At 39.3% G+C, this 26,993-nt stretch overlaps 1 protein-coding gene across 1 annotated transcript in view; it reads left to right on the forward strand.

Moving 5' to 3' along the window:
- Positions 1–6,551: 6,551 nt before the first annotated feature.
- Positions 6,552–26,993, forward strand: part of PRKACB (protein kinase cAMP-activated catalytic subunit beta) — a 67,689-nt gene continuing 47,247 nt past the window's right edge. The window contains exon 1 of the mRNA XM_040072479.2: positions 6,552–6,614. Within this exon, the coding sequence (XP_039928413.1) occupies positions 6,569–6,614 (46 nt within the window). The 5' untranslated portion in view covers positions 6,552–6,568. The remainder of the gene's footprint in view (positions 6,615–26,993) is intronic.

The following is a 26,993-nucleotide window of genomic DNA, read 5'->3' on the forward strand; positions in this document are numbered from 1 at the left end:
GATTTGTAGATTGAAAAAAAAAAAAAATTAAAACTCTTCCAACCATAAAAAGTCACTGGATTTCAACAGAAAGTGGAGCAAATAATACAGAAATAGACTCCTGGGAGAAGCATAGTCCAGGTGAGGCAATTTAGAATCTGCCAAGAAACTAGTACTTGAATAAGTGTTGGACTGGACAGTACTTTACAACCTTAGATATTACCAAGAGCAGAAAATACCATAAGACAAAGATATCAGAGGCAGAAAAACACAGAGCTGGAATTCCTGAGCAAGGAATAACAACACTAATAAAGCAGAAGAAAGATGCTGAACATTAAGAAAAAGCTTGTATTTATTTGTCTTCAGCTGCCAGTGGTCTGAACCATGAAGAAACTGCATGTTGCTGCCTTGGATAACTGTTTTCTTTAGAATGAAAACACTTGCAGCAAAAGATGATGTGTGCAGAAGAAATAATAAACATAGGAGCAAATGGGACATACTACCTTCAGTTAGGGGTATATGCACAGCACCCAGTATTTCTAGAAACTGTGCTGTAAGTCTGAGATAAAAACAGCAGGTTGTAGAAAGATAAAGGGGTAAAAATACAGGTTTATGAAAGAGATTTTTTTTTCTATTTTAAAAATGCGCTTCTAGAAATAAAAAATAAGCCAGGAAAACCATCTTAGTCTCTTCCTATTTTTAGATGGCACTACTAAAGATATTACAATAGAAGAGGTGATTATGCATTAAGAACCTTTTTAGCTAGACTTCTTTAACCAATACAGTGATATGTGACAGAGGGACACAATTTACAGGATGTACATTTGAGCAGAATACAGTGAAGCCTAGATTTAGATGTGAGTCTACTAATTCCTCATCATTCCTTACTTATTGGGTGCAGAGTATGTAGGAAAGCTTGCTGAACTCTTTGAACTTTCCCAGCTAGAATTAAAATGACCTTCAGATAACCTAGCATATTTCACATCCAAAATTATGTTAAACTGAATTAAGGTCATTTTTAATTCTGAAGAAAAATAGATACTGAGGCATTTAATATAGCTTAGTCTACTTTAAATTAAAAGTTGTAATTAACTTGGAGATCTCTGTAGAAAAGACCTAAAAAGATAAATTAAAACCACCATTTTTGTTTTTTGTTTTTAATCTTAATTCTGTAGAAGGCGATTCAGTCTTAATATACAGTAAGAACAATCAGTATAATATTGATAACCTCTCAATTATGGTAAATATGCAAGTAACTAACTACCCTGAAAGTGGCTTACTATATCGTTTTTTAAACAGCTATGCATTTTTTAATAACTTTGACTACAAAAGTAGTATTTCTATCCAAATGTGTGTGAGTAAACTAAAATCAAATGTCAGACAAGTATACCACCAACTCTGACTTATGTTTCACTGCCTCTATAGTTCACGCGCAGCAATGTGAATATGTTGCCAAACTACTAAAAATACAAGAAAAAATGTGATTTTTTTGTTTGTTTGTTTGCTTTCCTCTACCCAATATGTACAAAATCAACTTTTCAGAAGTGCAGCAAATAAAGATAATATAAAATACATTGTAAGAATTTTTTTCAAATGAGCTGATGGCAGCCAGATCACTCACAAAACAATCACAAGGCCGGTTACAGAGACAAGTCAATATGAATTTTCCATAACAGTAATTAGCAATTTCTTCTGAAGCACAAGTTTACAGGAGTATCTTCTACAAATATGGAATAATCTACCGAACAATTATAAGTAACTGAAAAAAGTGCTGCTTGGATGATAGCAAAAGACTACACCCACTCTGCCAAATGATCATAGGAGATAAAGGCCAAGAACGGAGCAGCTGGACTTGCCCATTAAGGCAGTCTGTAGCTTATCTCTGCAAAAAACCTGTCTGTTCTGCAAGACATTGACCTCAACACAGCACCTGTCACCTCCTGTGAATTAATATGTAGTTACTATCCATAGAATATTTGATTAAACGCTTTCTTGTAGGGGGCAATACTGACAACAAAAGCATAGAACCTGTTTTGTTAAATTAGGTCTCAAACATCAGGAAAAACCCCACCTTGCAACTTTATGGCTCTTGAGAGGCTTGTGGTGAACTGCAGTTAAAAATCAATAAGAGAATACATAAACTCTGCTTCTATATTTACATGGGGGCTTTTTGACCAGTGGATATCTTGGGAAATATTTAGGAAACATCAAATGCCAAGAAAGAAAGGGTGGCAGTGGTGAAGTACTGGCTGCTGGTGTAAACTTCCTTTGGAGCTTTTGGCTTTAAGTCTACCTACTCACACTGAAGGGAGCCCAAGTGGACCTCAGTTAAGACTCCCCCCAAACTAAAATGTCCCTCAAAATTATAACATCCACGGTCTGTCAAACACTTTCCGGAGGCTCCAGATTCCTTTTGCATTCACAACTGAAGGGCATCAAAGAACATTTTTCAGATGTGGCAGAGAAAATTCTTTGCCAAGTTGCTTTAGTTTCGTAGTGGATTCAGGAGCCAGCAGTCTCAGATATTGTAGAAACATGATGTAAGTCCTTTCACTTCTCTCTGAGTGGGTGGGTCCTCAACTGGAATGAATTTGGCATCAGTGGATTAAGCCTTCCCTGCAGAAGAATGTAGTTTATTGCTGTCTGTATAGCTAGTACAGGGAGCAGGGGAAATTGCTGTACTTCTGCTTTCATCCTTTCCCTTAACACATCTACATGACATAATTGATATATTCTTGGCAGGTCTGAAATTATGCTGCAGTGATGAATATTCCTGTTTCTAGGTCAGAAGCTGTAAAATTTGGAAAATATCTTCCATATTCACAAAGAAATACATATGCTTCTTGGCACATTATCAACCTGCTAGAAAAGAATCCCACAGTGGCAGAACAGGGGTTAGCTGAGAGCAGGAAATGTGCCAGTAGGCTGGAACAACTCAAAAGGAAAACAAGGAGTTAAATGCCAAATATATCATTCTGTTTAGGAGAGAGAAGGAGGCTGCCAGGAGTATTCAAAGATGCAGGAACGTGGGATTTTGGGAAGAGCAGTCTAATTTGGTATTCAAAGCCTGCAGTTTACAGGCATTGCTGCAATGGTAAGGCAGGCTGGCCACAGAAAGAGAATCCCAACTAAGGCAGGTACATATTCCTAACCCAAGCAGAGCCCACACCCTCAGGGTAAGGATGATAAGTATGGATGGGCTAAACCATCAATCTGTATATGCCAACTCCTTGCAACGCAGGCACACCTCAAATACGAGAGAAGAAAATGAAGACACGTAATGATTTAAATTTAGTGACTTGTTTCAAATGTGTATTGAAAACAACTGCTGTAGTTGCTACAGAAATGCCACCATCTCATCTAGAAATCAGAATGATTATGGAGTGAAAGGATATGTGGCTCCGGAAGTAATTACCATATGAACGGGTGATTTCTACTGAAAACACCTGAGTCTTTAATCTAGAAGAAATTTATCTTTTTTGTCCTGAAATGACCCTCTCATTTTTAGTTCCAAGTCTGTGTAGGGTAAAATGTGTGAGTTTCATGAAGGAACTATATGTCTGATACAGAGCTTTAGCATTAATCAGAGTGAAGGACTGGTCTTGCTAAGATATTTCTAATTGATAGTTCCCAACAAATATGTAAAAAAATGGATGAAAACCTGCTGAGTGTCATAGAAACAACATCATCAAATCCATACAGTTCTAAAACTGCTGAGTTGACTTTCTTAGAGTATATTTTTTAAAATCTCATATAGATCAGCAAAACAGATGAAACTTGAATTTTCAGATCAGGCCTTTAGTGAAATATTTTAAAACACACAAACAGAACATTTTTCATATTTGCATGACTTTCGTTTTTAATCAATTGTGTTGAAAGAAAGAAGACAAAATACTTGTCTATAAGCACGGATATTAGGCATTTCAGCAAAAAAGGATTTTATATAAGAAAATTAAGGAGACTAAAGATTAGGGCTGCAATAAGAGTTGACAGTCTGAATGCTAAGTGATTGCATACATATATCTATAATCATTGGTATGTTTTGCAATTAATCAATGACCATTATCTTGTTAATATAGCATAAGATGCATGAGCAGTGTGAATGAAATTACAAACATCCAGCCCTAACTCCTTATTTCTCTTATCTTTGCCTACACATTTAATGGGACTATAGATATGGTTCATTTAATGTTTCACAGCACTGCTGAATTATATTTGTTAGGTTTCTGACAAAGAAAGTCCTTGGGTAAAAACATTTATGCAAATCCCTAAGTGCTGCATGTGCATTAAGAGCATGTGGTTATTTGAGAGCCTGTTTCATTGCATTGGTGTGCACACGCATGCACACATATACGGTGCTGGATGTGTAAATGTAGGGTTTTGCTGGAGTACATGCAATGACCAGCTGATCCTTGTCCACCAAGACCCAAAGGGCAGTCGTGTCTGTTGGACCTGGGTAGATTCCCCCCTATGCAGGCTTTACAGCATAATTTTCTAGTGAAGGGATGAGCTGTAACGCCAGGAATATGCTAAAGATGCTGCAGCATATCTCATTTGTTAGGGATGCCACTGCTGTCTTCTCAAGGATATCAAAATGCCTGTCAGCACCTGGATGAAAATCAGCTGACTCAGACTCAATCTAGCCAAAATGAAAATTATGATGGCTGGAGTGGGGAAAACATTTAAAACTGGGATAAGATCTTTACCTGAGATATCATCTTCAGATATTTATTTAAATACTGCAGCACTTCAGAGTTCTATTTCTTGTCATTGTATGAATGATTGAGACAACAGATGGCAAAAGTACCCTCTCCTTTTCCCATATTTAGGTTCTCCTCGTGCAGATCTGGCCATTGCAATCTACATGCCATTCCTTGGCAGAGTGAATTACTGATAAATCGCTGAACCTCTTTTTAAGTGCATAAAGGATGCACAGATTCCAGCTTTGGCAAAATGAGACAGCCCTCTTCAATAGTAGCTGTTTCACTGCCCCCAATGGTTTGCAGGTTATTTCCTCACAATGTTTGAGTCTTGTTTCTGATCTTCAAAGCAATAGAGACTTGGCTTCCTCAGAGACAGCTTCTTTAATCACAGAAACACAGGTACTCCCCTGAAGTAAGCAGTATCACACAGATCAGGATAATGCAAGGGAAAAGATGAAGAAAATCAGGAGACAGTCCCTTAAACTGAAAAGTTCATTGATCAAACTTCAACCTACAAAACATCAAGATAATTCAGGTAAGTGTTCCCAAAACTTTGCAGCCATATAATCCAGGTAGTTTGTACAACTGTAAAGGTAGAGCACACACTGGCTAGATCTGCTCAGTGATCCCATACAATGTACCCCACTGCACAGGCTCAGGAAACTGGAAATTTCCTAGAAGTATCTTCAGTATGCATTAGTGCTTGTGTATAAAACCTTGTCTTATAGTAAGGTAATTCAGTGTTAGGCTGCGATAGCACGTGCTTCACCAGCAAGCAGCCCACGGTGCTAGGAGAGGATTCTGATAACCCCTGTGAAGGATGGCAGCCAGAACAATTCCTGCAGCCTTGGAGAAAGAATGCAGCCAGAAAAGGCTGGGTATCACACACATTGTCCTGGCAGAATATATGTAGTTTGTGATCCATAAGATTAGCACTTCTGCTCTCCACTCTCTCCACTTTGAAGCACATAAAATAGAGCCTTTTTTGATAAGCATTTCCTTCTAGAGCTAAAACACTCAAAGCGTTTCACATGATAAATATATAAAGAGAGCTAGCATCAACTTGAAAGTCACAATACCGCTTGAAAATGTGTAGCTGTAGCTATTTATGATGGGTGGCAGCAAAAGGGGGGGAGGAAAAAAAAAACCTCTTTCCTGGCAGCCCGCTTACTTTCTACGGTTTTTTTTTTTTTCTATAGTCTGGTGAGCCGTGTAAAAACAGTCACTGAACAGGCGGCAAGTGCGAGTTTCCTCCCGTCGGCCGCCGGGGTGCAGGCCCGGGCGAGTGTCCTCGGGGATGCTCAGGGGCGCGGGGCGGGCACAGCCGCAGGGCCGCGGCCCGCGCGGCCTCCCGGGGTCACCTTGGGCACAGCGGCCTCGCCCCCGCTGCGGCCGCTACCCCCGCGGGCGGGCCGGGCCTGCCCTGCGGCCGCGGGGGCGCTCCGGGGCCGCCGCCCGCCGTGCCGGGGATGCGGAGGCTGCCGAGACCCCGCGGGCCCCAGCCGCGGGCGCCCGCCGCCCCCGGCCCCCAGAGCCGCTGCCGGGAGGGAGGCGCCGCCCGAGGCTCCCGCGACCCCTGCCCCGGGCCAGCCCCCGCCCGAGGCGACGGCAGCGGCCCGGCCGTGGTCGGCTGCGCCCCCGCGGGCGGCGCAGCGGGAGGAGGCGCCGCCCCGGCCGTCATTTCCGCCGAGTGCGGGGCGGGGGAGGGGGCAGAGCGCTCGCCTCCTCCTCCGCGGCGGCCGGAGACACAGAGACCCAGAGCGGGGCCAGGGCAGCTCCGCCGCCGCTGCCGCCGCCGCGCCCGCGGGCCGCGCCGCCCCGCCAGCCGAGCCCGGCCCGGCCCCCGCCCGGCATCCCTCCCGCCCCCCCCCCGCCTCGGCCCGGCCATGGGGAACGCAGCCACCGCCAAGAAGGGCAACGAGATCGAGAGCGGTGAGTGAGGGGGACGCGCCGCCGCCGCCGCCTCCGCCCGGCTCCGCTCCCGGAGGAGGGCCCGGGGCCGGGCCTGGCGCGCCCGCCCCGCGGCGCCGCCGCCGCAGGCCCCGCGGCCTCGGGCCGAGCCCCCCGCCCCTACAGGCCCTGCCGCGGCCTGCGCGGCGCCGCGGGGAGTTCGCCCGACCCCGGCCCCGCCGCGGGGCTCGGCGGCCTCTCGGGAACCCGGCGGGACGAACCCGCCCGCGGCCGCCGGGCCGAGGCCGCCGCCGGGCCGCGCGTGCGGCTGTCCCGCAGCAGGTGTCCGTCCCCGGTGGAGGAGGAGCCGGCGGCGGGGCCGCGGTGTCGGCGGGCAGGTGTCGGCGCCTCCGCCAGCCTCCATCCTCTCCCCGGCCCGTTCGCTTTCCCCACCCCCGAACACACCCTGCCGGCGGGGGAGGCCGCCCGCTCGTCGCGCTCCGTCTGCGGCGGGAGGGTTTTTATCCCGCTGCGGAGAATGTAGGTCAGAAACTCCTGTGCTCGCCCGGATCGTGCGGCCCCGGTGACCCCGCGGCCGTGCCCGCGCCCCGCGGCGCAGCCCCAGCCCCGCGGCGTGTTTACATCGCTCGCGAGCGCGCCGGGAGAGCCCTCGGCACAGCGTTGCTCTCCTGAGCCCTGGGTAAAATGGAAGACAAAAGCATTGATCTGAACTCGTCATGGCAGGGAGCTTTCTGCTGGTGTTTCTGTTCGTTTGTTTGCTTTGTTTTTGTTGTTTTGTTAGGTTTTGTTTTCCCTCTGAGTAATTCAGCATAACTTTAAACAATATAAAGCCCATTTAGTTGTTAGGAAGAAAACCCTAGACTTTATTTTTTTGCATGTTGACTTACTTCGTTTCTAGTGAAAAACTTTGGGTATGTTTGTGATGGATAAGGGTAAAGACAAGATGTAGTGAGCAGGCCGTTGTGCAAGCTCAGTGTTGTGACAACAATACCCTTTGTTACTGGAAAATCCTGGGGCGTTAAAATGGAAAAGAACTTTAAAAGGTCGAAGTTGGGGGGGTTTATGGGTTTGTTTGGGGTTTTTTGTTTGGTTTTTTTTTGTTTTTGTTTGGGGGTTTATTTTTTTGTTTGTTTGTGTTTTGGGTTTTTTTTCTGTTTGTGTATTTACTATTGAGGTCTGGAGTAGAACTGGGTAACTCCATTTGCATAGGCCGTGTCCTGCCCACACAGCATTCCTCTGGCTTCCCAGGGATCTCCAGTGGGTGCTTCCAGCTGTGGGAGCAGGGGCTCTGCCTGACCTACCCAGTTCTGATTGCTGATTTCATCTTTCAGTTCTTGTGCCTTATATTGGCGTTTTAGACTTCACAATCCAAATCTGAGTATTTGAGTTTTTAGTGGGGTTTTTTTGTTGTTGGTTTTTTGGGATTTTTTGGGTTTTTTTTTTTTTAGCTGAGTGCATTAATTTTGATGGGAAGTATTTTAGCCTAACTCTAAAGATAAGTATGGCGATTGTTTGAAGTACTTCAGATGACAAAACACTGGATTTTTATTCATGGTAACTGTACTGCTATTAGTTTGTGCAATTAAATAACACTACAACATGCAGTGTTTACTTCCATTTTAATGAATTCTCATATTACGAAATACAGCAATTTTTTAGGTTGCAGAAAGAGTTTCCTTCAGAACCTCTCTCCCTCCCTGTGTTAGTGTTTAAAAATGAAATGCTGCTAGAGCCTTTGAGCTCAGATGTTTAATTACTCAGTATATTTAGCAGCAAAAAGCTCTACAATGATACAACTCCTGTAACTAGGAGAAAGACTTGATCATCATTGGTATAGTGATGGGAAAGACCAGGATTCACTTACCTCGGAAGATTCATAATATATGAATACTATGCAACTAATTAATTATTAGAAACAACTTTTGGTTTACTGTCAGTGAATGTCGATTGTAATTTATTCCTATGATAACATGGCAACTAAAAACCAAAGAAATATAAAATATGATGGAGATTTAATATTTCTGAATTATTTATTTACTTTGTTGAACCAGTTTTCTAGTTTGGCATGTTAAGTGTCCTCAGTAGCATGTATTCCAGACTACTGGGCACTGAAAATTAAAGTTGTTTGAAAGGGTAAAAGAAGAATATCCACCTTTGAATTCTAAAGGTGATGTTATGCCCTTGATCCATGCATGGAGCTTATGGAATTGTGTGGATCAAGGGCATGCTAAGGTCCCTGGAAGAACAATGAAGGGTAACGCAGCTTCCCCTGATAACTGTCCTTACTAGTTCATGAGGTGTAATTTGAGACCTCTTGCACTGTCTGTGGTCAGCACAGTAAATGCTGTTCACCCAACTAAGGCACTTATATTCTTCTCATTTATTGTAGCTTTCCGTTTATAGTCAAATGTCTTTAGTACTCGTTACTTCACTTAGGCAATGAAGTGGGGGAAAAACCATGTATATTTGAACACCAGTAGTAGATGAGAGAAAATGTTTTGGAGTATTACTGGGCTGAGGTTACAGGTGAATGAAATGTGAGTGGTGGTTGTTTCTCAAGTTTGGTCACCAACAGAGGGAATCTGGCTTCTGTAGCAGGGAGGGCAAGATACATTGTGTATACAGAATATGAAAAAGAAAGCTTCACTAGTCTGTTAGGGGTTTATTTCTATGGCCTTCTGTTCCAGGTTCTCCTAATATGCACTGGATTTTGACTTGGAGGGCCCAAACTAAAAGCTGTTGTTTGGTAATGAGAAGCTTCAGGGTTCTGGCTCCATTTTAAACTTTGTTTTAAAGGCTTTCATGGTTTTCTACAGGGCACAGCAACCTATGAATACTGAGGGCCTTTTAGAATAGTAATATAAGTATTTTTTGTTCGAAATATGGAGAGTGACAATTATCAGTCGCCATAAAAGTTACTCTGATTCCTCATCTTAATGTTTATTTAATTATTCTCTTCATTATTTATTGGGGTTTTTTTTCAGCTGTTCAACTTACAATAGTTGAGAACTTTTGCAACCTAGAAGTTAAAAATATCAACATGTAGTAAATTACATTTTTTTTAAAAGGCAAAATGGAGTCTTCCTTAGTTTGTTGCAATTAATGTAGGAAAATGTTAGCTTTATTATTATTCATTATCTTGGAATAATTTGTGGAAGTAGCATGAAACATAACTACAACACATCTGAGGTTTAAAAAAGGTCACATAACTTTTTAATTCAGCAAGTGAGTCTGTTACTTTCAAAATCATTGATTTTACATGAAATGGGAATATTTTAACTTTACTAGAACAACTTTCTAAACTAGACTGAATGTCAGCCGGGCAATACTATATAGTTTGTAGAAAGTTTTGTGTGTGTTTTACTTCAGACAGCACAATAATACAGATTTTAAAAGTAATTACAATGTATGGCTGTGAATTATTTGCCCTATTAGATATGCAAAGGAATGTCATACATGACAGCAAGAGATTTGGCTATAAATGAATAGTAATACCACTTGGTGTTTTGTTTGTGGTTTTTGTTGGGGTATTTTGTTTCCCTCGTTATCCATTCCCCTTTTCCCCCCACAGATACAAGAGTACTTAAGTATGATATCTGGCTTTTTGTAGCCAACCAAACTGCATGAGAGACCAGGTGATTAGAATACACTCTTCAGGGACTGGAAGATTTGTAAACTTTCTCTTCTTCCAATAGTTCTTGATGATGTGGGCTTGGCTTCTGAATTTTATTTGCTGGGATTCAGATGGTCTGCTGCTTTTTTCTGTGCAGTATGTGGTAGCAAATTGCTCTTAAAATGTATTTAAAAATGAAACTATGCATGATTTTCAAAGCCTTATTCTGTACATGTATCTTCTTACCTAGGAGCCAGATCTCCAGTTCTATTAATCCAGCATGATTTTACTAACTTTGACTTCTGTGGTCTTTAGATAGCCAAGTACAACATGTGTGATGTGTATTCTGCATGTGAGTTTTATGTTCATTCACTCCTCCTTCTCCTCAAAGTGTTCCCTACAGTATCTTCAGTATGACAGAGTTCCCATTATAGTCAATTCTTTGCTTTTTAACTCTTATAATTATTCTTTAAGTAGTGCTCCTTTGAAGTGTGCTTGACAGGAAGATGCAGCCTTCTACTTTTTCTTTTTCCAGTAGATTTTAACCTCTGGGTACATTTCTTAACAACTGAGGGGTTTTTCCCATATTTTTCACATGTATTCCCTGCTTGGTCATTCTGTTGTATATTCTTACTGAAGACCAAAAAAGACCACAAGTGTATTTCTTGTTAAGACTAGATGAGGCAAGGCTCTGTCACTGCTGACCTTGATTAGATTGAAATTGGTGAAGTAGAGGTGAAAAGCTCTGTATCCATTGCTATCCCAAGGTAGCTGATTCCCTGTTACTTTTCCAGAGACTCTTGCTTGAGTGTTTTTAATCAGAGTGTAGCTTTATTCAACAGAGAGTGACTTTTTTCATTTGCTCATTATGTTTAGCTTTCCAATTTTGAAATGGGTAGCTTTTGGAGCCTTGTTCTTGGATCAGAACATCAGCTAAAATATGTATTGTATAAAGAGCAATTAACAACATGTATTGGAGTAGTGCTGGAGTGGTCTGCATGAATAACATCTCCAGACAATGTATGTAAAGCTTCTTTCCCACAATGTTGGGGTTGTATCATTTATTACTCAGGTAGGTTTCAGCAATAAGAAAATAGGAAATAGTTGTAATTACTTGCTGAAGAAATATCTGAAAATCCCTCTGCTGTAATCACCAATGTAAGACTACCAGTATGCACCGTGTGATGAGAGGCACCATCTGAAAATTCTGCTTTAATTAAAAACAAAATTCTTATTCACAGCTTGGACTAGCAAAGAGAGAGGTTATCACTCATTAAAAACAGCCACATGGTAGCATAACAAAAGGTCAGAAGGGCCTCCAAGTGATAAATGGGTTTTTATTTAGCTGTTGTGGTTCAGACTACTTTAAAGACAGAGTATTTTAAATTTTTTGGCATTCCCTCCTTGCTGGGTTTGTTTAGTGTTTGTTCATCTACCCATCCGCATTTGTAGAAGTGACATAATCAGAAGTAGTATTTTGAATAATGCTGGGATTTCTCATAGTCTTTCAAGTCATTTTGTTCCTTAGCCTAATTAAGGCTGTGCTGTGCTGCAGAAATGAAGCCTCTCATTGGCACAGGGAGCAGAATGTAAGGATACAGCAGTGCAGGTTATGGTGTGGAGTGGAGGGAGGGCTCTGCTCCATTTCACACCAGGTTGGCAGGGAGTCTTCTCCAGATAGTGGAAGTTCTTCTGGAGCTGCCACATCCCTCCTTTGGACAGAGCTTCTTTGGAAAGGCTTTTGTACAGTTGTCAGATTTTCTGGTTTGCCTGCATCCTTTCTAGGCATCATAAAGGACTTATTTGTCCAGATGCGCTTTTTTTTTTTTTTTTTTTTTTTTTTTTTTTTTTTTTTTTTTTTTTTTTTTCTCCATAAACTACAGTGGTTGGATAAATAAAGAATATTGTTTCTGCTACACAACAGGTGAGTTCCAGATCAGACCTGAGTAGACTGGTTTGTTTTGTTTTATTTAATCAGTGCTTCTAGCATTTAAGCTTGTAAAGTTTTCAGCATTAGGAACCTTGAGTCAGTGGGGATTTTCCATATGCATTTGTGAACTTTAGGGCTAGAACTTGATAAAAGCCTACCCTGCAGTGCTGCTCTCAAGCTTTGCCTTTATTTCAGGTGCAAGGTGCTATTTCATGAGCATTTCTTTCATTTGCAGTTCTGCTTTTCTATCCTCTGCCACTTGTTTTCCTGCCTCTGTGCCCTCAAGTGTGCTGGAGTAACTATTTATGAGACAACAAGGTGAACTGAATCTGAGATTGATCTAGGTTAAAAATAACCCTACAGAAAATGGAAAGCAGAAGGGACTTTAGTTAACCTGGATTTGGCTTCCTGATTGGGTTCACTGCAGCCACACGAGCAGTTGTACCAGTGCAGGTGGGATATGGCACAGAGAAGAGAGTGGATAGCAGGCACTAAATGGAGCTGCCTGACCTACTGCTGTTGCCAAAAGCAGAGCTGTGGTTTCAGGCTGTACTGCAAGTATTTTCCTACCATAAGCAGTTTCTCCGCTGTGAGGTAGAAATGCTTCCTGGGAAATGGGAAAGAGAACAAAGTAGCAGTGGAGAGCTGAGGAGGTAAGTGAAGTGAGGAATGTGTTGTCTTAGGTCTGCAAAACTAGAAGATAAAATCAATTTTTTTTTTTTTTTTTTTTTAAATTCTGTCCCCTTCAATAGTTTGGAAAGGATTAAAAGGATTACATACATTTTATTTCTTTGTATTATCCTGGCATTCAGGAGAGCTAGTCATGAGCTAGAACCCCATTTTGTTTGTATAAAACCAACGTAATTTATTCCCTGAAACCCACGTGTTCTGTTGTGGAAACTAAGGTGAATACTGACAGGAAATGAAAGTGAGACTCTTAGTTTGTGTAGCAGGAGAATTGATTTATATCAATTATATATGTGTTAATATAGCAGTCTAGAGGGTGGGCTAAGCAAGAAGCAAGAGGGAGCTACTGCTCTGCCTGTAGTGTGGGGATCAGGGCTTGTTTGAGCCTCTCTTTGGCATCTCCCTTGCTGTTTCTTCCACATCTCAGCAGAATCACATCTGCTAAGAGTGAGGTTTCACAAAACAGCTGAACCCATCTGGTAACTTGCAGTGTTGAAAAATCAGGTTTTATTCCTAAACCTTTCACAGGTCACAATTCAAGTATTTCTTCAATTCATAGTTAAGGTCAGGCAGAAAACAATGTGGGTTTTATCTCTTTGGATTATCCATGATTATTTTTGCACATCAGATCAATTCAGTGAGGTGTCAGATGGCAAAAGGCAGACTCAAAGAAAGCACTGAAAGCACCATTGGCAATGAAATGGTCAGGTGGCAAGAAAAAGGAGTCTATATTTTTAGCATTGAGCTCTTCAAGACCTCACCCTGCTAACTTCTTGAAAAAATTATTGGTCCAAACCACCACTTATTCATCTGCATTTGTTTATAAAAGAAATTGCTTCAAGATGTCAAGTTTTTGGTGAGAGATGTTAGCACCTAGCAGTTGGACATCTAGAGTTATATGAAGGTAGAGAAAAATAGAGCAAAACATTGCTTGTTTCTCTCTCTACACTTGCCATATGGATCTTTGAGACAATAGTATTTTAGAAAAGGATTCCTTTTTTTTCTGTTTAAATTTTCATTTTGTATTTATTTGTTTGTTTTGTTGGTTTGGACTTTTGGGGGTTTTTTATGGTTTTCTTGGTTTGGTTTTGTGTGGGTGTTTTTTTTTTTTTTTTTTTTTTTTTTTTTTCCCAATTTACTATTTAGAATAAGAAATATAACAAAGTTTTTATTTCTTTCAATAAATTACTTTCTGCTTTTCCCTGCTCAGAAGGAAAAGGTGTTTGCTAGCTTCTGGTAGAATTAGTTCTCATACATATTCCTTGTTATACATGTAGTAAGGGTTAGGCTAACTTTTTTGCATTATGCTATGCAGTAAAGGTGTGGGAGCACCTTGGTGTTTGTTTTGTGGGGGTTTTTAAAGCCGCAGTTTTGGTGACTTCAGAATAAACAACCGGTTTCTCCACATTGGGATGTCATTTGTCTGTAGTTTTGAGCAATAATTTTGAGGGTTTTAGAAATATTTTTCAGTAAATCAGGGAGGCATATAAATACGCTCTGCATGTAAAAGTAATTGGATGTCCAGATTCTGAGAAAGCAAAAATCTTTTCTATGACATAGCTGATCTTTATCAGAGAAAGCCCGATGAGCATTTTGAGCCGACTCCTCCCTTAGGAAGGGCAGAGGTGCTGCTCTACTTGCACTCCCCTTTTCCTTTAGAGAGATACAGTATTTCTGTGATAGCCTAACAGTAAAGTAGCAAGGTGTCTTACCTGTGTGTCTGTTAAAATGTTACTAGGTGAGTGAATATGTAAACTGTTCAGTGATTTGTAAATGTAATTGTTAGTTTGTTATTCCTCTGCCCCTTGTTAACTTGTATCCTTTTGCTAAAATACTGTCATATTTAAACGAGGGCATCAGGAACTTTTTGTTTCTTTTATTTTATTCTGGTTAAGCTGCTTCCAGGAAGTACATACTCATTAACATACTGCACTTGCTGCTAGCACTTGTCTGTAAACCCACAGACATCCACAGCTGCCATGTGGCTCAAGAAATTAAAACAAAGGAAAGAACTTTTTTGGCAAGAAGATGGAAACTTGAAAAATAGAAAAGACTCTTACTTTGCCTGTGCCCCGAATCAGTTTGCTTTTCCCTCTCACAAAATGACATAATTGAGGGTATATGTACTCTGCTACTTCAGCAGTTGCATTGTTATAGTAATTAAGGTTAGTTTTGATTACTGTAACATTAGGCAGTTTGAAATTCTTGGTCTTGTTGCAAGCAGTGGTAACAGTTTTATTGTGTATGTAAATTCTGATTGTTAAGCATATGATAATCTAGCCTTACTTTGCAGAGGATGAAATTGTGATTTAACTGCACCGAAGTCTATCATTAAGATAAAGTTTTTAATGCAAATTACCTATATTCAAGCATTCTATTAACTGATCCATAGATCAATGTGCAGGATGGAGGTTTTAATCAGGGTTTCTCATTGAAAAACAGGGTATGCATTGATATAGAGGAAGAGCATCGCATAGCTAAAATCATGCAGCGCCCAATTTAAATATCATGGTATTTTCCTCTGTCAGGCCTGATGAAAGGAGATGTTTTCATTAAGTGGTTGAGGACTATTTTAGATTGGCCAGTTTAGAATAATTCATTTCCTCAGTTGTATGTTTGTTCCTTGTGAAAACTTGTGCAGTGGGAAGCACACCCTGCAACTCCCAACACTGGAGTTCTGCTCTGGGTGCCGTGGGTTAGGCATTCTAAAGCAGTAGAGTGCACCAGTGCATCCCATGTTCAAGCTGGATTCTCTCCATTGGCTGAAGAATCTACATTGTAGTGGTGTGTGTTTACATGAACAGAATGTCAGAGAGAAATTAGGTGCTAGATCTTTTAGCTTAATAGGATGACTTGAATGAATATCAAATTGCAAAACAAGCAAGTTTTGAGATTTGTTTAAGTGTACAGCAACTTCATGGGATATGGAATTGCCTGGAAGATTGAGGGTGTGTCGTGCTTTGTGGTGGTTCTTAGGGTGTTTCCCAGTTCTTTTGCAAATTAGCAAAATTTTTTTTCCTTTAAATTTCTTGAGGGTGAATGATCAGATGCAAAACTGACACTAAAAAAATATTAGGCTGCTTTTCACACACTAAGACCTAAGAAAGTTTGGTTTCTATCTAAATTTGGTCTATTGTTATGACATGTTTTCTTCTAAAAAGATGGCTCTTTTGATACTACCTACCTCATCATCCAACTGTTCATTTAATATTCAAATGCAGAATTTATTTCATTTGCATATTAACTTAGGTTTTTTGAATTGAACTCCAAGGTAGGACTTTCTTGAACTTTGAATGTGTTCAGAGTTTGAGGTTTTTCAATTTCAATTTACAATTTCCATTTTTAAGCAATACTTACTACCATGTGTTGGTGATAAGCATCAAACAGCTTGCATCTCAGATGAACACTCAGGAAAAGTTTGGCAAGGATGGAATGATGTCCATGTGAAGAATTACTATGTAATTGCTATGAAAGTGACATCCTTTATCTAGAATAGCTAGAGGGCATGATCTATAAAACTGTGTGGCATGGGGTGTGAGGAATGTCCTATGCTTGCTTGCTTCTTGTCTTTTTTAAGCAGCTGCATTGCTTCTATTGGCTTTTTCTGCAGGAGAAGATACTAATTTATTCCTAATACGACATTAGAGCTCTCCTTGAGAATGAGAAACTACAGAAAATGAGGATGGAAAAAAACAGGCAACAGTTGGTAAAAGAACAAATCAAGAAATGTAAAAACAGGGAGCCAAAGGGAGCTCTAAGCAGAGTATGGTCTGGGTCTTGTCCTTGTACTCCCATCCCAGAAAAGGGAGATGATGAGTGCTGGCCAGAGGTGCTCTGCTTGAGGAGGTCAAAATACCACAGGTGTCAGGACATCCTGAATAGCTTCTTGACCTGGCTGCAGCTTGTTCACAGCAGTAGAGTCTCTGATGAAGAGATCCTGCATCATGTGGAGCCTTAGAGAGGAAATGTATAAATGTAAAGGTGAACCAAGAGCATGTTAATATAGAAGTTTTGGAGAAGCTGATGTAGAGGTTGCCATTAATCCCACTTGGGCCATGGCATGCATGTGTTCTGCCTTATCCCAGAGGGAAATAGCTTTCAAGACCCCAGGCAGAGTGTTATGGATGTGCTCATATCTTTAATGTATTTTCTTGGCTGGGCTCTGGATTTAAACCAAAGTACAAGCTCATCCACCTGGCATCGTGCCTCTTCTGATGGTAGGAGATCCTGTCCCCTGCTGTCTAGGCAGGGCAAATGGCGAGAAAATTAAGTATGAGGGCATAATGGAATTTTCCAAGTTGAGGTGTGAAGATGCACAGGATGCCATGAAGCCTACAGAAATACTTCACGGGGAAGACGTATGTCTCATGGGACAACAATCTTCTGCTGGGGTTACTCTTGCCTCCATCTTGTAGTTGAGTTCAGCTCTTGCTAGAGGCAGAGAAAACACCCCTGACTGCCTTCATGCCAGATGCCCAGAGGTACATTCTGTGGTTTTGTTTGCCAGAGGTGCCAGGTATACTTGGCACATTGTTTTGTTTCACGCAGTTCTTGCAGGGGGTTGGGGTGTTGTTGGTTTTTTGGTTTGGGTTCGGGTTTTTTTTGTTTGGACGGTTTTTTGGTTTTGGTTGGTTGGGTTTTTTTAATGGAAGTTTTCTCTAGACACTTGGTGCCTTCAGGAGCTAAAATTGTATTAGTTGTTCACTTCAGAAGAGATGGGGATTTGGGGTTTTGTTTTGTGTTTTCTGTTTTTAAGCCAATGCTTGAAATTATGCTGTTTATTAAAGAAAATGATTTGATCAAGTAATTGATAGCAGAAATATAGAACATAATTTGGCCAAATAACTTGTTATTTTCGACTATAAGACAGTGTTGTATGATGATTTGGTTGAATTTTCAAACTAGTTATAGCCCCCATTACTTGTCATTGTTACTTTAGAGTGGTTTTTTCAGGACCTCTTTAGAAGCAATTCTCTGCTGGGCAAGAGTCTTCAGAGCAGAACCTAATTTTTGCTGGTATGATATATTTGAAAAAACCCAAAACATATTTGTACTGTCTCCAGTTTGAGGTTTGAGTTTATAATTATGAACCATTCTTCAATTTGCTGCTTATGGAGTACTTACATGACCAATTTTCTTTGGCAGTAAAGTTGAAAACTGCCTGCCCTTATGACCCCTGCTGCTCTGCTCATAGCTACAATTTACTGCTCCTCCTGTGCTGATACAGCTGTTCAAGGACTGCTCTGTGCTCTACTTAAACACAATGGTTAAGACCCTTGCTCCTACCTGGCACTGCTTTAACCCTTTATTTCATGGACCTCTCTTAAAACGCTGCCCCACCTTGTGTTGGGCTGATACAGAGGAGAGATCCAAATCAAGGGGGAAATGATGTTGCCAATGGCTTTTGCTACTGAAGAAAACACACACGTTTCACTGAAGGGAAGAAAATGCTACTGTTGCGCAGTGTTGATACCACCTTTTGGTTATGTTAACATGAGATGGTTTTAATTTGGAGGACTCTTTGGAGCTTTCCCTTGACCCAGAGATGCTGCTGACTGATTTTGCAATGCTATGCATCACCCTGCTATTCTCAAATACTGTCTGCAAGAGTTGTCCCATTTTTTGCTTACAACTGAGACTAAAATAGTGTTTGTACCATTTTAGTTTTGTTAAATGTGATTACCCTCATGGTCGTCAGCACAATTTATTTTGACAAAGTTATCAAAAAGATCACCAGCCTTCCTCCTCATACTTTAATTGCTCCAGAATGTACTCAAGTATTTGTTAGGACAAATAAAACTGGAAGATGACTAAAACGTACGCACTCCTTTTAGATACAGCATGTGAGTAGGGAGTAGCAGGAGGAAGAAGAGATGTACAGAGCTGTGCAGCAGCACAGTAAGAGATGTGAAAGAATCTGATACCAAAGTTGCCTGTATGGTACGGTAAAGCTAGAGGTGTAACATTGGAAATTTAGTACGATCTTTGGCAAGAAAAATTAAGGCATCTCTTGCCTTTATCTTTTTTGTGGTTGAACTGAATTCTTGCACTTAGTGGTGAAGATACTGATTTTCTGCAGGATGTATTTTTCATTTGAAGTAAAAATAAAGTTCATAGCCTTACTGTCCCTTCTTTCAAAAATAACTTGTGGTAGTTCTGCCTTTCTTTGTGTGAAAATAATTCCAAACAGAAAATAGTAGTTGGCTGGTTTTCCACGGTTCTATTCACAACACTATAATTTTCTCCACCAACTAAATTGACTCATTCATTTCCACTAACACATACAAACTTACTTGTTCTGTTGCCAGTCTTGTTGTTAAGAGGACTTGCCCAAGACACAGTGGCTGAGAAAACAGAGCAGTAGATGTTCAGTATGGAAAGCACAGAAGTGCAATCCTTTCACATGCAATTTCTTTGGTCTTGGACACAAATTTTTCACCCAAAGAATTGTCAGCGACTGGAATAGTCTCCCCAGGGAAGTGGGTCTCCCCAACAGCAGGACACTTAAGGTTCAGCTGGACAGGGTGCTGGGCCGTCTTGTCTAGGGCATGCTTTTGTCAAGAAAGGTTGGACCAGATGAGCCTTGAGGTCCCTTCCAGCCTGGCCTTCTATGATTCTCTGACATGTTACAGAGAAGCTGAGTCGCAGAGCAAGTCTGTTGAGCTTGAGATTGTTAGATACTTCTGCAGCACTAGAGAGGGGTTTATGGAACATCACGGCAAGCTGGGAAGGAAACAGGAGATAGGTACATTTTTAAGAAATAAAGCCAGAGTGAGAATTTTGATTCCTCTCAAATGTTGTGAACACGGTTGGATGGTCTCAGGAGGGCAAGAGTTATATGAAGAACGCTTTTGATTTCTTGTTGAATGCACAGTTAGTAAGAAAGGGAGACATTTAGTGGGGGAAATACATTTGGGGAAAATGTATGCTTCAGTTGCAAAAAATGAAATATATTCAGTGTATGGGTATAGGCCCCAATATTGGCAATCTTCTGAGTCAAAGTAGTAGTAAATACTGAAGAAAGAAGATGTGAGAAAATTAAGAAATAGTATTATTAGCCCCTATTAAGTATTTGCTAATGGTACAGGTATCACCTATAGCATTATAGTATGAAGAGTATTTTTCCTCTTCCAAAATACAGAGGTATATTAGTGTTGTGTGTTTAAAAAAGAAAAAAAGGAATTGTTGACATGTCTGTTGATGTTACTCCTCTTTGGGACACTTCTTTCCCTGCTGATATGAGCCCAATAGACCTTTATTGTACTCCAAGGATATGATGAAACCCTAGATCTCTCTATTTTTGATTGCATCAAGAATTAGTCAATGAAAGGTAGCATTACATTTTTTTCTGGTGTTTCATCACATGGCAGAGTGTATTCTCTCATGAAAGATTAAACTGCAGATGCTGCTGACATCTGTTATTGTTTCAGAGGTTCTCATTTCTTTGTGTAGTTGGAGGAGGGTTATTTGAATCAGAATTACTTTCCTGCTGTAGCAGCATCAACTTTGCAGTATCCTATGAGACAATATGTGACCACAACAAAACCAGTATTTCATTTTTATAGATGTACTTATTGGGGTGGTTTCGTGGTCCAAACACAGAGTAATTGTCACAGCATTGGATAATTTAGAATTGAACTTAGAGGACTGCAATGTGAAGTACTGAAATATTGCACTTAGACTCAGACATCATTGTGGTTTAAAAAGTACTTTCAGCTAATCTTTCCGTTCAAGTACTTCTTCACTGGTGATAGTATTTAAGAAGGGATGACAAAATGGGAATAGTTTTGAAAGATGACCTACAAGCAGATATAAATCTGGTCCTTGAAATTTTTACAATTTTTGAAGGCAAAAACGTATTCCTAATGGTAACCTAACATTTATAGATGCTTTATACAAAAATATGCATACTTAATTATAGATGGAATTCATTTAACTGAAGGAAGAAAAGCTCTGAACAAGGGCAAGAAAAATTTTCCTACCATCACCACTTAATGATTTTTCAGCTTGGAAAAAGGGAGGAGAAGGGTAACAGTTTTAACACAATAAATATAATTCTGCTCTAGGCAAGATCATTGTTTGTAAACATTTTATGGTATTTTGGCAATGATGATGTTGGTGAGAGATAGATTGGAATTGAAGTTAGGAAAATGGGAAGAAATGGGAGTTAATATATTGACAGTTGCATCTTAAAGCATTCACATGATAGTAATTTAAAATTCTGTAGTATATATGAATATTTTGTGGACATTGTATGTGACATACTACAGGAAAGCAAGTATCATATATATATAAATATATTATGGGGAGCTTTTTAAAGCAAATGCATTTGATTCATTTATATAAAAGGAAATAAACTGTATCTGAATTTTTTTTCCTCTTAGAAATATTTTTTATTTTTCCCTTTAAATCTCAGAATGTGTGGGTCATACTGCTGTTTCAAATAGGATTAATTTTGATCTGAAGATAATGATATGCATGTAAGGGCCCCATAAATAGGCCATAAATCATTTGCAGTCTATGGTGATGGTGTGGTAGTAATATTTTGAATTTGGGTGTCTGGTTAAGGGTAGAAAAATTTGGACATTTATGTTCAAAGTTGATTTTTTTTTTAAATGAAGCCATTTATAGGTAAGGCATCTGCTTTTCTTTTGTTGTTCTATTGGCATGTACTAGCATGGTGCAATTAATGTTTTTTCTTACATCAATGAATGTTTTAACCTCACAAGAGCATTTTTAAGACTTTCACTTTAAGAAACTGAAAATCTTTTTAAAGTGAAATCTTATGTTCTGGTCCTCTGTTAGACAATGCAAGATAGCATTTTCATTAATTCAAGCTACATGTTGCAGTATTACTTGTTGATTTATTAGCAAAGAGCATCTATCTTGGGAACAGATTAATTTATGAGGATCAAGACAGCTTGTCTTAATTCAGTGTTTCTATTGTAGTACCTGTAAGAACATAAAAGGTGTATCTTCTTTGCTGTAGAATATTTTCTTCACATTCTTCCCGTTGAGTGATTTTAATGACAAACACTGTTAGGATTCTTACTAAAAGAAAATACTTTCTTGCCAATGAGTGTTTATACACCATGCACCTGTCTTCTGTTTTGTCTTTTGTCTTCTAAAGTCGGATTTAGAAAGTATTGTGTGCTAGCGAGATTGTCATTGTTAGTGAACTTTACCCCTCAAATCCTGCATGTGTTCAGGTAATATTTTAAAAAGAGAAATGACATGTACATCTTGTTGAAACAAGGTGGCATGGGGTATTTTTAACACCTTGTATTTCAAGAATGTATTTTTATCTCTTATAACAGGGTAGTTAATAGTGTTGTTTTAAATAGTAAACACAGATGACTATGGATTAAAAATTAAACATTTTAATATTTTAACTACTCAATATTAGTTAAATTTTACTTTGCTTAAAAGTAAGGGTTGCATTATTTAAGTGTCATTTTTGGGATCTTACTTTGCTTAGTAAGAGTAGAATTATTCAAGCACTTCTCATGCTATCCGTTCTTATTATCTCATTTGTGATATTATGGGCTGAGTAGATTTCTAGTGAAAATGAAGGCTGGAAATGCAACTTTCCTATTCTTGATAAATAAACCAAAAAGTCCACCAAAACTCAAACCAACCAAACTGATATTTTCAAAATAAAAACCCAGGCAGCTCAGCAGTGGAATATTTCAGGAAGGAGAACCTGTGTACCTGTGTATCATTCAGGGAAGATGAGCATGTGTTGTTTCAGAGGGGAGTCAAAGACGCATCAAGAATGCCCCAGGGAGCGTTTGAGCAAATGGTGGAAGATGGCCCATGAAAAGCACAGCAAGACTTTTTTTGACTGAGCGTGGCTAAAGAAGCCTTGTTATGGACTTCTCACATTCCTTTCTTTGTATAGGTAGAATTTTATACATTCTTTATAAATAGCCAGGGTTGAATCAGGATAATCTGCAAAGAGCAGCATTTCACTTATTTCTGCTCAAGTGATGAGTGGATGATGGAAACAGGTAACCTGCTCAGGTCAAGTAGGTAGCAATGTGCATTTGTGTGAGGAGCATGGGTTTGGTTGTTTTTTTCTTGACTGGCAAAGCTGTAATATGTACTGTCCAAAGGTTCTTTTGCTGTATCACCTAGTTCTTTGCCTTCATTTTATGGTTTAGTGTTTCTGTCAACAGGCCAAGATGTGACTTTTCAGGTGATACATAATTTTCCTTTCCTGGGCAATTAAAAATGAAAATATATGCTTTCTCTACAGAAACAGCTTCTCAGGGTTTGTGATTGCACACCACCAGACATAAAACGTGCCGCTTTATTTTGCAAAACTGATGCTCTCTTGCTGCTAAGAAAGTTTGTAATTCTTGTGTAAGTTTATAAGCTTTAAAAAAACTCAAGTGAAGCTATTCCAATTCTGTCAGGCCTCTATTGTCCATCATAAAGAGTCATCTTAAAATTAATTTTTATGGTAATATAGCTCTTATAACAGTTGAAGGATTCCTTGCTCAGACAAATTAAAATCAGTTCTCATGATGGGGAGAGGAAAGGTTTTATTAAGGAATTGAACTTATTTCCCTCATTTCTATGTATACTTCTTATGAGTCCTATTGAACTTCTTTCAGATGTAATTAACATATATGCACAGACCCTCTCTGGTTTTTTTTCCATTACACCTTTCTCCCAAGCTGTCTTTCTACATAGATCTGTTTCAGACAGATTAGTTTTATGTCTCCATTATAGTTTTGTTCCAACTAGAGTTTTTACAATAGTGTATGCACACATTGCTTTAAACTATCTTCTGTTGAAGTTCTATATGAAAGTTACTTGATTTGTTACTGAAAGTTAAGCAGTGCAGTGGGTAGAGAATAAAATAAGCCTCGTTTTCCTCCCTTGCTTGTTTTCTTCCTGTTCTAATAGTTTTTATTTCTTCTTTGTGGACTAGGCACCCAAATACCATTTCATCATTGTGGAGATAAAAAACCAGCAGTACCTACAGCTGGAAATCATATGGTTTAAATAACTTGTTACAGAACAACAACAGTGTCTACTCTTCAAGGATAGTACTTAGTAGCCTTTGGCAGCAACTTGCCCTGATGCTGCTAAAGGCTACTTCATCCCGTTTCCAGAGTTCTGTAGATATTTCCAAAGGAGCTCAACCAATACATTTCCTTCACTGCCTGATCCTAAATGAGTGCCAGGATAATTCTATATATTGTTCTGCAGGAAGTACCAGTCTATGGAGAAATGAATATATGTCTGTATCTGTTGTTACGAAGAATGTGTGAACAAGGGCCATGCAGAGGTTTTTAAAAGAATACTAATTCTGACTTTTTTAATGCTTTTGAATGCCAAAATGTGAAATGCAAGTAGTCTTTAAAACATAGTTTTCTCTTTTAATTAAGTTATGTAGACAAGTACTTGCTTATACAGTTTGATTTGTAAATGTCTTCCTATGAAAAGGCAGTAAATTTTACTATTCAGTTATTGTCTTTATTCATAGATATTCATAATTATTATGACAATAGGTCGATAGCGGTTTAGTTGACTTTATCCAGTGTCACTTGAATTCCTGGCTATTTTTAGAATGTACAATAAAGCTAAGAGGTAATACGGTAGCTTTTTCAGTGACATAGTTTGTAGCTTGCATATTTTTATGTTCAAGTTAGAGGAACTGGTGAAAAATTCTGAGAAGAGATCAATTTGTATAAATATTATATCAAGTTTAAGAAAGACAATTTGGAATCATAAGAAGGGAATAGGTACTGTGATAAGCCTTTGCTCTCTGGAACTCTTAGGGAGTTCTTTTTTTCTAAGCTCAGTACTCCTAAAAATCTCATTAGAAGCCCACCCAGCAGTGTTTTGTATGAATAACAGAAAGGTGTCATGCTCTGGTATCACGGTATGAAAATTGGTGCTAGATCTATTCAGCCTTTATCCGAGGTCAAACTGCAGCATTTGTTGACCTTCCTACTTAGGCTTGATGCACTGAAAATCTGGGCTGTTAAACTTGGGAGTCATATGATTGTCTAAATCCTTACTTCTCATTCGCGATGTTCCAGAAAAACAAGGCAGAGGCAATGCAATCAGGCTTAGCAGTCCTATCGCTTTTAACCATTTCTGAATTTCTGTTAGGGAAAGTGTAGCTTTTGGGAAAATAATCAGCTTTTAAAATGAGCTGGCTATTAAGCACCTTTCATCTGTAAACTGGCAAATAACTGAAAATATTTATTTAACAATTAACTCTTTCGAAGACCTAGGCATACAACAATACAGTGAAGTGACTTCTTATAATTACCCTAGGGTTGTAGTAACACTTCTAGTAACTTAAAAGAACGTGTATCTGCATTTTTTTGCCAGTCATACATTTAAATTGGCAGTCTGTTACTGAGAGAAAACTATACCTTATTTTATGGCAATTAGTATATCAATTTACTTCACGTTCTCAAAGTGCTTATTAATTTTAGCTCAAAATAGATCAAATGTACCACATGTGACTGCTGTATCATAATACTACATTTCTATTTTTAAACCTAAATGGACTCTGGGAAAGTACTTTGCAAACTTCTGGCTTCTATTGCAGAGCAGGTTTCCCATGTGTTCCTGGATAAAGTGCCTCCTAATGGGGTCCTGGAGTATCCGTTCATCCTTCTGGTTGTGTTTCAAACTTTTATGTTTGTTAATTAAAAAACCCTAAAATAAAGTCAGGTGAATAGTGTAAATTCTTCAAAATGAGCAAGCTTGAGAAACTTCATCTTCTTCATTTCAGTCCTGAAAAAGTTCAGATACTGCAAAGGAAAATGAAATTTATGCTGGAAGTCATGAGCTCGGAATCATATTAGTGGTATTTTGTTTTGAAAATATTTTCTCTGTGAACTTACATTCAACACCAGAGAAAAAATGTTTGTTTCCCTGTAAGTGGCAGGCTTTTCAAAATCTATTAATCTCTTATTAAAATTGTGTCAACTATTGAAAAGCAAACTTTACCTTTCTTACTCTGCAGTGATGGAGTCATGGCTCAAAAGTTATGTATAGATTAATATTTATTTTGTAATGGCCAAGTGGGATCTCTTTATCTCAACTGCATGTGGTCCAAGTTAAATGTTAGAACTTTTCTATCAATCTCACCTCATCAAATCATCACAGTCATGAAAATGGATAAAGAGAGAGTAATCAAGGCAATAAAGAATTTAGTCATTTCTAGGTTGAAGGTAGATGTAGAATGCTACAGATGAGTCTTAGGAGACCAGGTCAAATGTTATTAAACTGTTGGTTTCATGGCTTTTCAAAGCACGCAGTGGTGTTGTACACTGATCGTAGTTGGGCTTTTGAGCATAAATGTGTGTAATTGCTGTTTGTAGTAATTCAGTCTGACAGTTACAAAGACAAAAATACCAATGACAAGGAGCACCATAGATACCAGTATTTAACAACACATCATAAATTAATATTATTTTTACAGTCTGAACTGCATCATAATTTGGGGTCCAGTGGAGTACCCCTAGGAGACAAACACTGAAAAATGCAATCCACAATAAACTTCGGATGTTTTGGTTGCTTAGCCTGTGAGCCGAGGAGCAGAAGTGCTTTTCTGAAGTTGCTTTTCATGTTGCAGTCTTGGCTCTGGCTGAAGAGATAGCACCCCGAGGTCAGATTTTATTTTTTTTCTTTAATTTCATATGAAGACATCAACAGACTAATGATGCTGCAGCCACTAAGTTTTACACTTAAATGTCTTAATCAGTATCTGTAGCAACATCCGATAAAAATGAAGGCTAGCAAAACATGATCTAGCAAACATTAGTGTTTGAGGAGTTCATTTTCTTAGCATGCCCAGAGTGTATCTGTATTTTGGTATTCATTTCCTGAGTCAGTTATAGCCAAATCATAAGTTGCTAAAATACTGAAGAATATTAAAGAAGTGGGTGTTTCATCTATCCTCTATGTCCAATTGGCAGTCAGTAACTAAATTAAGCTTTCATTTCAGTTTGAGAACCAAAAAGATTTGAGATAATAAGATTGTGTTAAATCAGCTTTTGGCTTTTGACCTTCTAAAGTTCATGTCTAAAACAGAATCAAGGGTGAAGTTGTATAGAAACATGGAGTATTGTCCTTTAAATTTAAATGGCTGAAAAATTGGGGCAGGAAGGGGTTAGGCTATTTTTTTCTCCATGTA

This window comes from Hirundo rustica, chromosome 9 (assembly GCF_015227805.2).
Source record: "Hirundo rustica isolate bHirRus1 chromosome 9, bHirRus1.pri.v3, whole genome shotgun sequence".
NCBI classification, from domain to species: Eukaryota; Metazoa; Chordata; class Aves; order Passeriformes; family Hirundinidae; genus Hirundo; species Hirundo rustica.